Below are 17,415 nucleotides of genomic sequence, written 5' to 3' on the forward strand. Positions count from 1 at the left end.
CAAAATAAAGAGAAATACAAATAAAATAGTTTAAGTTCCACATCTTTGGTTCCCTCTAGTGGCCAACCCTCATGCACTGCGTCATATATATGTACGACAATGGCACAATGCCCATACATGTGCAGAGGTGCACTCGTTATCAGTGACTAACTGGCCGGGATCCGACGGAGTAAGCGCCGTCTTAAATCACAAAGTGATTATTAATCGCATATCATATATTATTATGATCCCAGCCAGTTAGCCACTCAAAACGAGTGCATCTCTACACATGTATGAATATTTTGTTATTGTCATATATATACAGTATATATATATATATATATATATATATGAGGGTAGGCCACTAGAGGGAACCAAAGATGTGAAACTTAAACTGAGAAGATTCAATCCCACATCGGGATGAGAATCCGGTGTGGCTTAGTGGATATAGCGTCAGCACATAGAGCTGGTAATCTGGGTTCAAATCCCGGTGCCGGAGATAATTTTTCTCTATTCTACTCATCCTTCATCATAAGCTGACACATGCTTTCTTCTGCTATTGATAGTATTCAAATCAGCATGTGTTGAGGATGTGATAAGTTAAAAAAAAATTGAAAAATGAACAACTAAAGCGAAAATATTTTTTCTCAAAAGTAATAATTGGAAACTGTGAAAATTATATGTCATATTTTACATACATCTATCAGTATTAAATTAAATAAAAAATTTAAGAAAAGTTATGTAAACAATTATAATTCACTAGGTCTATTTAAAAAATAATTATCAGTAAACTAATTGGAGTACCAAAGTAAAAATTTGTGTATTACATGTTCACATTGTAAGAAATATGCGATTGAAGTTTCAGATTAATTGGTGTAAGAACTTAGAAGCTAGAAATTTCACAGTTCCATGGCCTTAAATCATACGTAGGGGAGAGTTGAGTAGTATCGGACATCGGGTAATATCGGACAGTGCGTTTCTTTCATCTACCAACAGATGGTAGTACCTGAATGACATGGTTACGTTTCTGTATGCGACATCACAGAAACTTAACCATGTCATTCAGGTACTATCATCTGGTGGAAGATGAAAGAAACTCACTGTCCGATATTACCCGATGTCCGATACTATCCAACTCTCCCCTAATGTTTTGTGACAGGGGTTGATAATCGTATAACAGTGGGGCGTCCGTCACTAAGGGTAATAGGTAATCAGCTTGGCCTAAAGTTCATTGGGTATACGAAAAAATAGTGCAGTGAAAGTAAAAACCAATTCCACATAAATAATAATCTGTTTCTTGCAAACGTAACTTACATATACAGAAATATGCAGAAAATGTCATAAGATTTATCCATTTATCTCAAGTCAGAAGCTGGATTTTAAAATATCCTTATATATATTTTTAAATAATCGTCATTTTGTATTTCTGATTTCAAGAAAATTCCCTTTAATCTTCATTTCCGTCGTTTTCGATTTAATTGATGCGTAGATACTGAATATGAAAAAGTAAACCGTCTAGTAGTTTAGGAGAAATCGCAATAGTCAGACATAAGATAGAATGCCGTTAAGCACTTTCTCGATACCAGTGATGCTGGAAATTCTTATATCCGAAGGGACCACAAAATATGATTTTTGTAGCATTACAAAGTAACGTAAAATTCTATATTGTATAAGAATTGAGTCTATAAAGAAATAATAACCTTTGCTATTAATGTTTCCAGCTCCATCTCTGCGAACCTTCTACCAATACACATTCTGGGTCCAAAACTAAATGGCATGTAGACGAATGGATGCGTCATCTTAGTCTCTGGCTCTTCTCCGTTCTCACTTTTGAGCCACCGCTCAGGAATAAACTTATCTGCTTGAGAAAAGTATTTTTCTTGTTGACATAGGTAGAAGTTTGGCATAAAAATATCAACCTGTAAGAAAGATGAATAAAACGGTAAATCGTGTGTAATTACAATGCATGGTACAATTTACATAAGCCTGTTAACAAATACGTCTTAATAACGAGCAATTAATCTAATTTTCACTTTGGTCTTCCAGGTTCGAACATTGAGTGTAAGTAGCAACAAAATATAATGTAAAATGGGACAAAGATGCTGTGCTAGAAAAATACTTTCACTAAAAATGTATAATTAAGGTGTCATGATTTCACAGTTTCCTTGAACATTATAAATACAGTAGTATTTCAGGTAAAAAACTATTGAAACTTGTCATGCATTATGGACACTACAATAAGTCTGTGATCTGATAATAGTACATTATGCAACGAGCCTATAATGGTAGTAATTAAGACGCGAGTATATTTTTTTATGAAACGAGCGCAAGCGAGTTTCATAATTTTCATACGAGCGCCTTAATTACCATTATAGGCAAGTTTCATACGACGTTTTATGCTCGACCATATTTCTAACTTGAAATTATTCATAAGCGTTCATGTTATGGTTATGTGAGGAGCGGAACTGACCTTCTAAATTGTGAGATGTGCGCAGACGCGAAAGTATTGATTTTTTCCGAGGAACGAATGTCATTGACCTTGATATAATCTGGAGAATAACATGATATAACCTGGAAATTGAATTCGACATTGAAAAACGAGATGACAAATTGAATTTATTTGAATATTATTCACAATAAACGCTAATTATTAATGTAACAGAACATAACCTTCTGCGACAGTATTGGATTTCCAGACTCCGTGACGTTTTGCTAGTTGTCTTTCGATTGCATATCCGAGAATAATCGATACTTGCGCTTTTATGATGCTGCAACAGTGATTTCTCATTAGCTGAACAACTGAACTATAATGAATAGGTGTACTTTAATGAGGTGCATTAAAGGCTACTACCAGGTGTATAATTACTACATTTCGGCATGGTCGAGCATAAAAATTTAAAAGAGTCTATTATTCGTAATTATGTACAATGGGCATAGTTAATAATAATAATAATAATAATAATAATAATAATAATAATAATAATAATAATAATAATAATTTTATTAACCATTAAAGAATACAATTACATTCATTATTGAATTATATCAGACAAACAATCATTAAGTAATAAGAAACTCATCTATGTTATAAAAACTATTTTCAATTAGAAAAGTCATAACCGAATTCCTTAAATTAATATCTTCTTTTAAATATTTTCGTAATTTGTCATGCAATTTAACACCTAAAAAACCAAACTATCAAGGGTTTTTGTTAATCTGCAAGCAGGAATTGTCAAGTTAATTCTAGTTCTTGTATTATAATTTCTGTATATCTTCAGTTCTTTGATACATCAAATTATTCAAAAGTGCATAATACACATTCAAATATATATAAACTTGGAAGAGTTAATATGGATAATTGTTTAAATAAGGGTTTACAAGACTCTCGTGGAGAACATCCAAGAATACTGCGAATAGCTCTTTTTTTATATGACAAAAATATCTTTGGCACCACTACTGTTTCCCCATAACATAATCCCATAATTTATAATACTGTGAAAAAAATCATAATATGTACTTAGTAGAGTTTTCATTGTGGTAAAATGTTTAAGTTTTGTTAACATAAAAATGACCTTAATTTACTTTTTAGACATTTCATTAGTATGATTAACCCAATTCAACTTCCTGTCAATATGAAAACCCAGTAATTTCACTAGTGTAGAAGGTTCAACATCTCTTTCTAAACTAAAACATAGATAAGGTTGCCTAATTTCGTGACATATTTAATAATGTCTATGTTTATGCCAAAATTGTTCTAAATATTTCAAATAACACCTAAATAACTTTATTTGGACTTTAGCTACAGTTTTTACAACATTCAGTGTCAACAGTTTCACAAATTTGATATAAGCTTATAATATATGACTATTCATTGTTATACAGTGGCTCCTAAATTCGTGACAGGGATCCAAATTCCGTGATAGTGGTGTCCTAATTACGTGAGTGATATCCTAATTCCGTGATACTAAAATAATCCTCATTAACTGCTCAGAAAACAAACGTGTATTTGTAAAAACACCTTAAAGTCATGGTATATTGTTTTAATATGGCTTAAGCAAGAAATTACAACATAGAAAAGGTGCCTAAGTGACAAATTTCATAGAAAATCATTTGTGTAAGTACAGGAATACATATTACATATTAATATATTATAAACAAAATAAACTGAAAGTCAAATTCAATACAAAATTAAATTTCAATAAATTGAATTACAACACAATTATTTCTCATTAATTATATGCGTAACAACAGCAGTAATTAATTTAAATATAGCCCTATTATTTTATTATAATTATAATTGATTTTTACTTGGTTATTTAATGACGCTGTATCAAGTACGAGGTTATTTAGCGTCGATGGAATTGGTGATAGCGAGATGATATTTGGCGAGATAAGGCCCAGGATTCGCCATAGATTACCTGACATTTGCCTTAGAGTTGGGGAAAACCTCGGAAAAACTCAACCAGGTAATCAGATCAAGCGGGAATCGAACCCGCGCCCGAGTGCAACTCCGGATCTGCAGACAAGCACCTTAACCGACAGAGCTACGCCGGTGGCTAAATAATTGATGTTTTCTATAACTTATTTCTATTATTATTTCCATGAACTATTTTCTTTCATATACATTAATTTTCATCGTTGTCATCACTGGTCGAGTGAGCCAGGAAGGAGAAATACGAAAATAAATCTGAAAATGGGAAAGCTCCTGTAGCATTGTTATTGTCTCATAATGTTTAAATAATCAAACACATTGATTCAGCTGACTATAATCTACAGTAATATTATCATTTTTATAATGCTATATTAATTCTTACGTCAAATATAAAACGTTTCTTCAGGAGCGGTCACAAGAGAAAGAAAAACTTGCTGGTCAACCACCTTTCACTGACAAAAGCTTCTGCAGTCGACTGCTTCTATTCAAAAGGCGAGTAGTCAATAGAATTGAAAAGAGGACATCTCCTGGCATCTGTTACATATTTCAAAAACTTAAAAGTCAGAGACCACAACTCCATGGCAGTCAATTGAAATTTTATCACGGGATTAGAGGTATCACGGAATTAGGCACCTTTATCCTATAGTCTGGGTCTTACTTAAATTTAAACTTAATCTATTTGCACTGAACCAATATATTAGATAGTTGGTTTCGATGTATTAATTTTTTGTAATTTTTAAGCGAACAACTGTAGCGAAATAGTTACACTTATGTGTAATAGCTTCTAAAAAAATTGAAACAGGTTTAAAAAGTTTAGCTTTTGAAAATTATAACACCATAATAAATAATTACAAACTAATGCAATCTATAACATTCCTACTCACCCCTTTCGGAATTCTGTAATTCGAAAGTACCATTTCCTTTTGTGTCGTTCTGATATGCCCAATGACTATTGGTCGCAATCTGGAAGAAATAAATTATAAAAAAAAAAATAACTTCTAAATTCTTAACCGAGGCATGTGCGTGTAAACTCCTCCCTTAAACGGTGTCAACAATGTACAATACGTAAGAAATGAACGGAGTTAACACCAGCAGATCATTCAGAAATTTTATAAAAGTGAAATTGTTGTGTCATCTGCAGGAAAATAGTTTAAACCATCTTAAATAAGTATCTGAACACGTGATTTTTTTTTAATTCTCAACATAGCTTTTTAAAGTTCTTGCTCACTTACTTTTCTTCTATTTTCTATTCTGTGGCAAGAGACCAACACTTAGTTTGTTATTTCACAATTTACGTAATATTTATTATAATACGTTGATATCCAAATTATTTTCTTTCATGCTGAGAGGTAGCTGGTTTAGAAAATATATATATATATATATATATATATATATATATATATATTAAATTCATCATGTAATTAAACTAATTACATTACTTAAAAAACGGTTTTGCTGCTTGGTCTGTTGTTCTATAACTCGTTCATCTTCACAAGAAATGCAGTATACAGAGTAAATTTAACCCTTAACCCGAAAGATACATTAAAACACTCTTACAGAAAGATCGGTCTTGGAGACCGCCATATTTCATTATCGTACCCGTGAGTAATTATGCACATTTAATTCAGGATAATATATTTTGATCAATTAACACATATTTTACAATAAATATTATTTTATTGGGTTATTTTACGACGCTGTATCAACATCTCTGGTTATTTAGCGTCTAAATGAAATGAAGGTGATAATGCCGGTAAAGTGAGTCCGGGGTCCAGCACCGAAAGTTACCTAGCATTTGCTCGCATTGGATTGAGGGAAAGCCCCGGAAAAAACCTCAACCAAGTAACTTTCCCCGACCGGGATTCGAACCCGGGCCACCTGGTTTCGCGGACAGACGCGCTGACCGTTACTCCACAGGTGTGGACATAAATATTATTTTAAAATATTTAATTCAAGATAATTTATATTTATCACTTAACCATTATCAGGTTACGGATGCCTACAGGAGCAACTAACTACCGACGTCTTTGACGGATGTGGTAATACCAGATAGATCTCGAATAACACTGTGTGAAGGTGTTTTGCTGGTTTTTCGTTGGAGTTGGCTGTGCCAAACAAACTTGTCTTCCCTAAGATATAAACTACAAGAACTGCCTAATGGCCATCAGAAAACGCAGGTCATCTTCGAACACAAGTATGACACCTCATAAGAGATTCTTCACAGAAATTAATGATCAAGCTACACGATATTTCTTTTCTATATTGACGCTTTCATGTGCAGTTTTCGAGAGAAGATTTGAGATACTGTCCATCTAGCGTCCCCCTGTGTCATCGGTGAATAGTCATACACATTGCATAGGAGCTAATTCATCTCAAATCGATCGAAATATAGAGAAAATTAACCTTACAGTTTCTAAATACAACGAAACTTTTTTTGTACGTAGAGAACTGTGATACAATGCTTTGTGCAAAGTTTGAGGCATCAGAACTTCATAGTATTTTAATTTAAAATATTTAAATTTATCGTATTTTCATAAAATTAACAACTTTAAACTGTTGTAGCTCCGAAACCCTTTCACCCAATGATCAAAAACATGGTTTATTTTGATGCTGAGAAACTAAAGTTTATATTGACATTTAAACCGATTATCTTACCTTTTATGGAAATGGATAAATTTAGATTTTTCCTCATTAAGACGCCTTTGCCACCGAAAAAAAGTATTTTAAAAATATACAGTTAGATTCCGCATTGAAAGCACAAATAAACACATATTTTTTACTGATGGTATGTTGATAAGAATGTATTGAAATTATCAAATAAAGAAAATAAATAGTACGCGCGTGAACTAACCAGTTGACTGTGGGACGGGAGCTAGCCGATACAAGCAAGGCCAAGAGACAAACACGTGATGTTTCGTCTAGTAGCGCATAGCTGGGCTAGCTTTATCACAAGCTTTCATAAACACAGGAGTGAAATGAAGCCCAACGCTCTCTTACCTTCTGATCTCGGCCAGTGCGTGCGGTACTGCGCAGTTCAAGTCCAGGCGTGTGAAAATAATCTATTTCAAAACTTATTGCCATACCACTAAGCAAACAATGCCGAATACATCTTAATAACGCAAGGTTTTTTTCTAAATATTTTTTTTACATATTTACAAATTGGCAAAAAGCCTAAAAGTAAGTAAAATCAGATTATCTGTCTCTCTGTGTGCAATAAAGATAAGGATTACTTCTTAACATAACCTACCAAATGTCAGCTTCAAAATGAGCTCCCGTTTAATGTTCTGCAGTAAATGGTTCTAGAGTTCTGAGCGCTGAAAGAGGCCTGTTTTTATAAAATACGCTAAATTTGTCGCTCAATTGTACGAAAACCGTTTGACTTTCGATACTATATTTTTTAAACTTGCACTCTCCTCAGCACCTTGTATAAATAGGGGAAAAAATTAGAATATTAAAAAAATGCGAGGTTTTTTACTGATCGATTTCATATGGTATAGCCCATAGAGAAGCAGCAATTTTCTAGTCGTCTTTATAAGGCATCAACGAAGTTGGAACATCTTACACAGAAACCATATTTATTATACAGTATGTTTTGTATCTGTGTGATTGCCATATTTTATATTTCAGTCTTACACTCAATCTGTCTTCAATCGGAGAGTTGTTGAATATGCATGCGCACTGAAGTTAGGTATTATTCTTGACCGCAGGTCTGATCGCAAGTTTGTAGAGAGTTTCGGATCGAAAAACACAAGACAGAGTTATGAAACATCTTTAGAGTTAAATTATTAAGAAAGATTAACTTTAAAATTACATACCTCATGGATTCTTTTACACAGCCTTTCAGGTACTTTAGGTTCTCAAGTGTCTGTGAAGTGACAGGTTGAGTTTTGTCTGGAAGGTAGTGGTGAATTTCTTCAAATACTTTCTCCTGCTTGTCTGGATTCTTTGCCAAGAAGTACAACGCGACAACAGTAGCGGAAGAAGTCTGCATGAAAAACGTTTTTATTCGTTGTGCTGTATTTATTTTAAAAATGTAACTTGAATTATATTAAAGTACAATGCAATTTATTACACTCTACAACAGTGGTGACCAAAACTCGAACTACAGTGATTACATGCGACAGGCAGCCTATGAAGTAAAGAGACGGAGGAAAGGTACTCGACATGAAAACTACAACCAGTGGTGGTACCTGTATTAACATCTTGATCAATCTCGCGGATAAAAATCCCAAGCTTTGCTGTATCAGTGATGTCACTGCTGTCATCAAGAGCCTGTGAATAATATACAATTTTTCTTGCTTCTTTTTTTAATCTTCCTTTTGAATATAATCAGGAATTTTCTAAATTCTTCTTTCGATACTTGGCTCGAGAAATTCGTAGTTTTTCAAAATTAAAAACTTCTTGTGGACAAGTTATTTAAGCTATTTTAATCATCACACTTTTGAGAAATTCTTTTCAATTAAAAGGCTTTAGAGCACGAGATATTTCAAACCCCATTAGGTAGCTGACTTCCTTACATTTATTTATCTCATCTTTCTCTTCCTGTCTATGATTTAAGACATGTCAATTCCTGCCGTTTAACAGTTCGTTAGCACATAATATTGTATCAGTTTTTCTGCAGTGTTATTATTAAATGAATTACCAATAAATAGTTACCCTGATCCAAGGATTAAGAAGATTAAAATTGGGATAAAATCGAATAATTCTATCCTTCTAAGGAGAAGATCTAAAAATATCAATATTCATGTACTGTACAGAAGAATGATAGAACCACATGCTTACTGGTCAGTAATAATAATAATAATAATGATGATGATGATGATGATGATGATGATAATAATACATTATTCAGCTGGCAATTAATGTTTCTATATACTCCTAATTGAATCGTTGAGCCACGTAAACATATTACATTTTGTCCGACAGAACAACAAAGTTGTTCTCCTTCTCATTCTTTACGAAATCACCTCTTACTGCTTGTAGAAAGAGAGTTTGTAAAGCAACATGATACCGCCACTGCTTGCCTTCAGTATGTGAATGAAAAACACAACAATGTACAGGCAACTCCTCGTACCCACTTGAATGTCTGTGATTACACCCGCTTTGGTCACCGCTACTCTATAGCATCGAAATTTTATGTATTAATCTCGTAGTGGCATCCGTTTTGCGATAACACCTGAACTTCTGGTAAGATTCTATTACTTGACTTCGACGATTATTTGTGCTCTCGGCGTAGCGGACCACATGTTTCTTATCTGTTTTATTTGTTTATGCTCGACCATGCCGAAATGTAGTAATTATACACCTGGTAGCAGCCCTTTAATGGACCTCATTAAAGTATACCTATTCACTAAAGTTCAGGTGTTTCACCAATTCGAAAATACCATTGTAGCAATATGAAAGCGCAAGTATCGATTATTCTCAGATATGCAATCGAAAGACAACTAGCGCGAGATTAGACAAAGTTTCTCGGAAAAAAATCAATACTTTCGCGTCTGCGCACATCTCACAATTTACGTGGTATTGCATAAAGTCAGTTCCGCTCCTCATATGAGAATAACATAAATACTTATGAATAATTTCAAGTTAGAAATATGGTCGAGCATAAAAAGTCGTATGAAACTTGCCTATAATGGTAATTAAGACGCTCGCTTGCGCTCGTTTCATAAACATACTCGCGTCTTAATTACTGCCATTATAGGCTCGTTGCATAATGTACTATTATTTTACGATCCTTTATCAACGGCGATGATTATCTAACATCTGAATTATTGAGGAAAAGCTGAAGTCATAAAATTTTGAGACTTAATGAGTAGGCCTAATTGAAAATGGATGACATTTCATACATTCCCACTTGCATTTATTTCATCCAATTCTGGGTGCCGATAGTGGTGAACACTGAGAACGTTTTTAACAGGATATTAGTACTTATCATGGAAAAAGATACAGAAGAACAAATTAACTAGTATCTTAGTCGATTTTTGTTAGCAGTTAGTTACAAACATTAGGCCTACTGATGTGAGTTATAAGCGGCGAAGTTTTCTAGAAAATTAGAAAGTACAGTAAATTTTTTTCCGTATTCGACCAATAAAACGGTACGGAACGACGTGTTTCAACCAATCATGCCTGCTTATTCTACAATTTTTATCCCCTCCTAAGCATTCGTTTATTTTTGTCACCTCCCTAGCAATTGTTTCTTTGTTTTCCAACATTGTACTTTCAATAAAAATTCTTACAATTATTGTACCTTTTACAATGATTCATGTTTATTTCATCATACTTAATTAAAAGTTTCCTATCGTTTATCTTGTTGATATTATTTACGTTATGTTATAGCTTCTATAATCTGAAACTGTACTGTATTTAACTCCATATTTATTTATTTATTTATTTATTATTTTGCTAATAATTGTAACATAAAATATAATACATACAGAAAAACTTTAGCTCGCCCCTGAAAGAGTAGAACTCGTGCTCAGGGGCGGATTCCTGAATTGAAATTAATAATTATACAATACAATTTGTCTTATGTCTACTGTTCAATTATAGTATATAAATTTAAATTTACAATTTTTCAATTTTTATAAAATCCATACATAGCTTTTTAAATGTAATACTAGAACTATTAGAATTGACAAGATTAGGATATTTAAATATAAATTTGTTATATATTCTTGGGTCTAAATTACTACTATGATTAAATACTGTAACAGTGTTGCATTTTGGTTCAAACAATCTGAAAGAATTCATACCTTTTGTTTCATAACTATGTGAATACAATTCAAATTTATTTCGATTTTTATGTATGAATTTTATTAATACAATATAATAAATTTGTCTTACGTTAAGTACATTAAAGTCTAGAAACAAATTTTGAGATGGAAAATCAATAGGTTTATGAAGACATATTTTAATTATTTTCTTCTGTAATAAATAAAGTTGATTAAAATTGGATTTAAATGAGCTACCCCATTCTATAATTCCATACATAATTACCGATTGAAATAAAGTTAAATATATTGTACGTAATAAACTTATTGACAAGTAATTCCTCAATAAAACAAAATAATATACTATTTTACGTAATTTATTACAAAGGTAATTAATGTGTTGGTTCCATTTTAAATGATTATCGAAAATTATGCCTAAATACTTAACTTCAGAGGACTCTTTAATAATCGGACATTTACACTGTATAAGACAACAATCAGAATTGTGTAATTTAATACTTAATATAGAAGTAGGAGATTTGTTACATTTTTCAGATAATGAGAATGGAAAAATTATGGTTTTATTTTCGTTGATGGAAAGATAATTTATGTCAAACCACTTTTTTATTAATTTAAATCCATTATTTGAATTATTATATGCATCATACCAGGTTTTTCCACCAAAAAATAAAACTGTGTCATCTGCCTAATAATGAACACCATTGTATTGTTGTAAGTCAATTTTTAATAAGTAATTAATATATAGTATGTTAAAAATAGAATAGGGCCTAGAACTGTGCCTTGGGGAACACCTATATTAATAATTAAAGGTTGACTTGAATAATTGTCAATTTTCATTTTTTCAATTCTGTCGTTAAGATACGATTTTATTAAGTTTAAAGCATTACCTTTGATTCCTAATAAGTGTAATTTCTCAATTAAAATATCATTTTTCACTGTATCAAATGCTTTTCTTATGTCCAGGAAAATACCAATACATTTGTTACCTTGATCAAATTCTCTAACAATTTTTTTATTAACTTGATATATTGCATTATCTGTACTGAATTTTATTCGAAAACCAAATTGATTATCACTTAATATATTATATTTATCGAGATAATTCATTAATCGAACTTTAATACATTTTTCTAGTAATTTTGAAATACATGAAAGTAATGATATTGGTCTATAATTGTTCATATTTATTTTGTCTACTGTTTTAAAAATAGGTTTCACAATCGCATTTTTAAATTTATTTGGGAATTTGCAATTCAGAAAACATAAATTAAAAATATGAGTTAGAGGTTTGGCAATATAATTTATAACCATCTTAACTATTTTAGCACTTATGTTATCAGGACCGGGTGATACATTATTTTTTTAAGTTTTGGCTATATTGGTTATTTCGTCATCTGTTACGGGGTAAAGATACATACAAACATTTACCGAAGTTACATGGCTAAGAATTTGAATTCAAAGTTTGATGTTTATATACATTTCCGTACCTAAACTTTAATTTTATAGCACTGGATTTCTTTTACCATATAGTTACAGGAATTACCTTTTTTTCAATAGACATAACAATTATATTTCTTCAATAATAACTCATAAAAATTAAAAATCAATAAAATGAGACTAATGAAGCTCAGATATTGTGACACAATCAAGTACATTTTATATTTCGAAAGGTTGTGACAAAAAAGGGAACGAAATAAGATCCTCGGAATTATCCAATTTTCTGCACCTGTATCTTCAATTTTAACGCTTTATGTGGTATAGAACCTATTTCTACAATACTTTACATTAACGACAACCAATCCTTTGGTAGAACCTTAGATGGATGGATTTTTAATAAGACAAATTACATTTTAAAATTTGAAATGTTAAATAGACATGAAATGGGTAAATTTAATAACTTAAACTATTTTAATACTCTTCTTCAATAGATTAATTACTTACTGTGTCAACACCAGCTATCATCATGTCCAGAGCCATAACCACGGCGGTCTTCGGATTCTTAGCGCGGGCCAGTACTTTCTCCAAAATTGTCAGTTCTCTGTCACTGTCTGGAGGAAGAGATTTCAAGCGTTCAGTTGCCTGAGTTATATATTTCAAAGCCACTCTGTAAGAAATGGATATTGTTATTGTTATTTTCAGTAATCACTTCCAAGAAATATCCCTTTTTTCAATACAATAGGTACATTACCCAAGATGGCCCTAAGCTAATCTGATCTCAGCCAAATAAAATGAATTTTTAAACTGAGAATATCCTAATTGAGGTGCCGACCGATGAAGCAATAAAGCTCTTGGCATTATGTGATAGGTTTACTGAATATAAAATATACTTTTCTCTATAAATATAAGTGATTAAGTGAGATTTATGAATTATTTAATTCATTGTGTTCTGCCCAAGGTCAAGTCTTTCACTCCAAACCCAGCATTCTCCAAACTTTTCTATTACTCATGTTGAATCTTTCGTACACTACTTTTAACACTTGAATATAAATAATTGATTAAATGGCGATCTTACTCGTGTTAATTATGTAAGCCGCACATGCTTACATAATTAACACGAGTAAGATCGCTATTTAATCAATTATTTTTCTATTATTGTTATCCTCTTAGTCTCCGTATGTCATCATTGCATCTTAACGTTGTCTATCATCTGATATCTTCTTCTGCCAAGAACTTTTCTTCCGTTCACCATTCCTTCCAGTACATCCTTCAGTAGGCAGTTTTTCTTTGCCAGTGGCCCAGCCAATTTCTTTTTTCCTTTCTGATCAGTTTCAACATTATTCTTTCTTCACCTACTCTTTCGAGCGCAGCTTCATTTCCTATCCTGTCTCTCCATTTCACACGCTCCAGTCTTCTCCATATCAACATTTCAGATGCTTTCAATCCTTTTCTTCATTTCGTTCATGAGTCGAAACACTAAGAACCTTAATGTTCAAATTCTTCTCTGTTTGTATTATACTGGCGTCATGCACTCAACCCAGGTAGATGCAATGGAAATTTTTATTTCATTTATTGTAGGCTATTTCATAGATCTTACATTAGCAATGAAGCTTTAAGATGTAGAACAAGTAAAAATTTTACAATATTACAATTACAATGTTTTGGCTAGATGTAGTGAGATGAGTCCGAGGATTTCCCAAAAGATTATCTGGCATTTGCCTTATGTTTGGGGAAAACAAACCAATCCGACATCAAGTTGTGGTAGGATCAATGAAGAGTATCCTGGACGTTCGATCGGTTGCGTTGGAGTAATTTCTTGGCCACCGAGGTCACCCGATCTTACTCTATTGGAATATTGTGTGTGGGGTTGGCTTAAGAGCGAAGTCTACAGACCCAATGTAGAAACAAGGGAGGAACTTCTCGCTCGCATTTTACATGCTTGTGCTCGAGTAAAGGAATGTTCGAATCAGCTCACATGAGCAACATAGCAGCTGTCTACAAGAGCTGCAAAGTGAATTGAAGTTGACGGTGGACTTTTTGAACATGTTCTGCAAAGAACAATAAAACAGGACATAAGGTAACAATGTTTCAATTTACTATCACCTACACTTTTCCCATTTCTCATTGTTTCGATTAGTTTTCTCCCAAACCGTTAAGAACAGGACATATGTTCATATAAACTTTTTTGTTCAGAATCACCAATATTATCATCGCTCAAACCATGTACCTTTCCTCCTGACTCACCCTGTATATCTTATTATGTGCAGTCTGTAGACGTTCGCAGTTGATTCTACAATTTAATACAACCTCAGGTTGGCACAATATTCTCAAAGATAACTTCTCCTCGGGGTCCGGCGTATTCGTAACCGGTGCTTTCGCCAACGGTATGTTTCGTCACGGCCATTCCGTCACGGACATTTTCGTCATATGAACATGTTTTGTCACAGATTGCATTTCGTCATACGTACCTTTGTGCCACAGTGGATATGTTCCGTCACAATATTAAATGTACTATACAATATTACTTTCATTATTATTTATTGAATACTCATCAATTTTATACGCATTTTTACCCGAAGTTAGTGCATATACTGCATTCAAAATAAGTAATTTAACCAAAGTGTTCAGCAACACTATGCCCAATTGCTCGAAGGTAGCCTAGGATAATCTCATCGGATTTATATTCCTGATATATTTTTCTAGTCGTGATAATCTTGTATCAAGATCTGTGTATTTTTTTCTTTTTACCAGGTGACGTGGTGGCGAAACATTGCCCGAGATGAAATAAAAACCGGCCAGCTTCCCTTGTAGAAACGTATTTTAAATTACTGCCATAACGGTTGTCTCGTAATCAGTCGATATAAAGTGCGGCAACAACTGTTTTTGTAATCTGTTACTTACCTCCTCTTTAAGCGTATTAAAAATAAGTTCATAAGATCTCCTTGATTTTCTTTCCATAAGAGTTAACACGACCGGAAGCCACTGCCCACACACACGTTAACGTGTATTGCGTACGTGAAAAATTTTGATTATCACAAAAAAAAATGTATTCCATAACCTTGGTAACATATAACAGTATATCGTAATTAATTACTTTATTGTTGCAATTATACGAAATACCTTACTATAATAATACCGGACAGCAGCATTGGCGTGAGTGCGAAAAATCGCGGACCTGACATCTAGCGCAGAGGGATGGAATTACGTCCACATATACAAATATTAACATAGCGAGATTCGGACTATTGTTTAAAACGTGAGTTATTAATGTGGAATTATATATGAAACACTTAAGAAATGTTGAATAATATTAAATTTTAATGTAAAATTATTATCTTATATCAAAGCTGCATATTATGAGAAATATTGCATACTTCATATTTCTTTCCGTAATTAATTGTTACATATTTTTTCTTTGGTTTACCGAGGCAAAATCAATCTGACATTAGGAATGAATTTACAGTAATGTTTTATATACGCATTGCTGACAACTGCAAAGATAAAATTGATAGTAATCTGATGCTTGTAATAATTAATAAAGGCATGTGGACAACAATAAAACTTAATTTGATAAAACCTTAAAATCCAATACATTTTAACTTCTATTTATTTATTAGTTCTAAATAAAAAAAAACTAATTTGTGTTTTTCTATCAACACAAAGACGAAGGAATTAGGCCTACTAAATAATGTTATTGACTTACGTTTTATGAACTGTCGGAAATCGAAAGTACGATTTGGAGCAATTTGTAATGCTGCAATTGTCACAATTATAAACAGCACATATACACCCTGGCATTTTAACACTAGTACTAATTCATAAAACTATTAACAAATTAACTAGCCCAGCAACAATATACATTGCAGTTGATTACAGCTTTTTTCGCGAGTATCTCCATCCCGGCAGGTAGGTAGCAGCACCGTCGTCGTTCGCACGTAAAACTGCTAGCTGTCCGGTATTATTATAGTAAGGTATTTGATTATACTTCAAGTAAAGAAAGTTAAAATGAAGTGTGTCAGAAACTAATGTGTGACATCGTAGACCTGTGACAAAAATGTAATGCGTGACAAAAGACGATGTGGCGAAAGTGTAAAGTGGTGACGAAACGTACCTATGTCAAAAAAGTGTGACAAAGCAACTAAACCCATAACCCCTTCTTTTCAGCCCCTTGACAAGACAGCCGATCTTCCCTAGATTACTAGAGGCAATTAAATTATGCAGAATGGTTTCCAGTTTTTTTATCATGAAAATGGAAATACCAAATGGTACCAAAGTCACTGCAATAGCTGAGTACTACAGGAAGGAATTATCAATTCCCAAATTAAAGTGCTATCCTGGATGTAGAATCTCTTAATACTTGTTAAACACAAGATATAAATATAATGATTTTCCAGGCGTCGATGTTTCCGTGAAATGTAACTCCACAACTGCTCTCCTTTCTGTTCTACATCGCTCGTCATTTCATATAATTTCATTGATTAATATGATACACTGTGATATACAGACCCTTTTGATACCAGATGCAAGTGGTCAGACAGATATAATATCATCTGTATAATTCTCACGGTTATTGATCTGTAAATGATATCGGTGACGCCTAGAGTGAGACACGATTCCACAGCTGACTTTGATCCTTTGATTTGGTGATATTCCATCGTCCCATGTGAGGTATAGTAATTACAGGAGTGAAGAACTTCTGCCTGCTAATTTATAGAATTAAAAAATTAGTGCCGGAATCGAAATGTTAAAACCTTATCGGTTTCCAATAAGAAATGGTCAAGAATTTTACAGAGAAACCGAAGCTGATGTCCGAGCTGTAATGAAGTAAGAAAATAG

The 17,415-nt window shown here is 32.8% G+C and overlaps 1 protein-coding gene across 1 annotated transcript in view; it reads right to left on the minus strand.

Moving 5' to 3' along the window:
- The window catches only part of LOC138692744 (probable cytochrome P450 301a1, mitochondrial), a 56,551-nt gene that overhangs the window by 3,311 nt on the left and 35,825 nt on the right, over positions 1-17,415 (minus strand). Inside the window, exons 7-10 of the mRNA XM_069815936.1 lie at positions 13,084-13,246; positions 8,227-8,396; positions 5,296-5,374; positions 1,680-1,898 (exon numbers count right to left, since the gene is read on the minus strand). Of these exons, the coding sequence (XP_069672037.1) occupies positions 1,680-1,898; positions 5,296-5,374; positions 8,227-8,396; positions 13,084-13,246 (631 nt within the window). The remainder of the gene's footprint in view (positions 1-1,679; positions 1,899-5,295; positions 5,375-8,226; positions 8,397-13,083; positions 13,247-17,415) is intronic.

This window comes from Periplaneta americana, chromosome 17 (genome assembly GCF_040183065.1).
Source record: "Periplaneta americana isolate PAMFEO1 chromosome 17, P.americana_PAMFEO1_priV1, whole genome shotgun sequence".
In the NCBI taxonomy this organism is placed as follows: Eukaryota; Metazoa; Arthropoda; class Insecta; order Blattodea; family Blattidae; genus Periplaneta; species Periplaneta americana.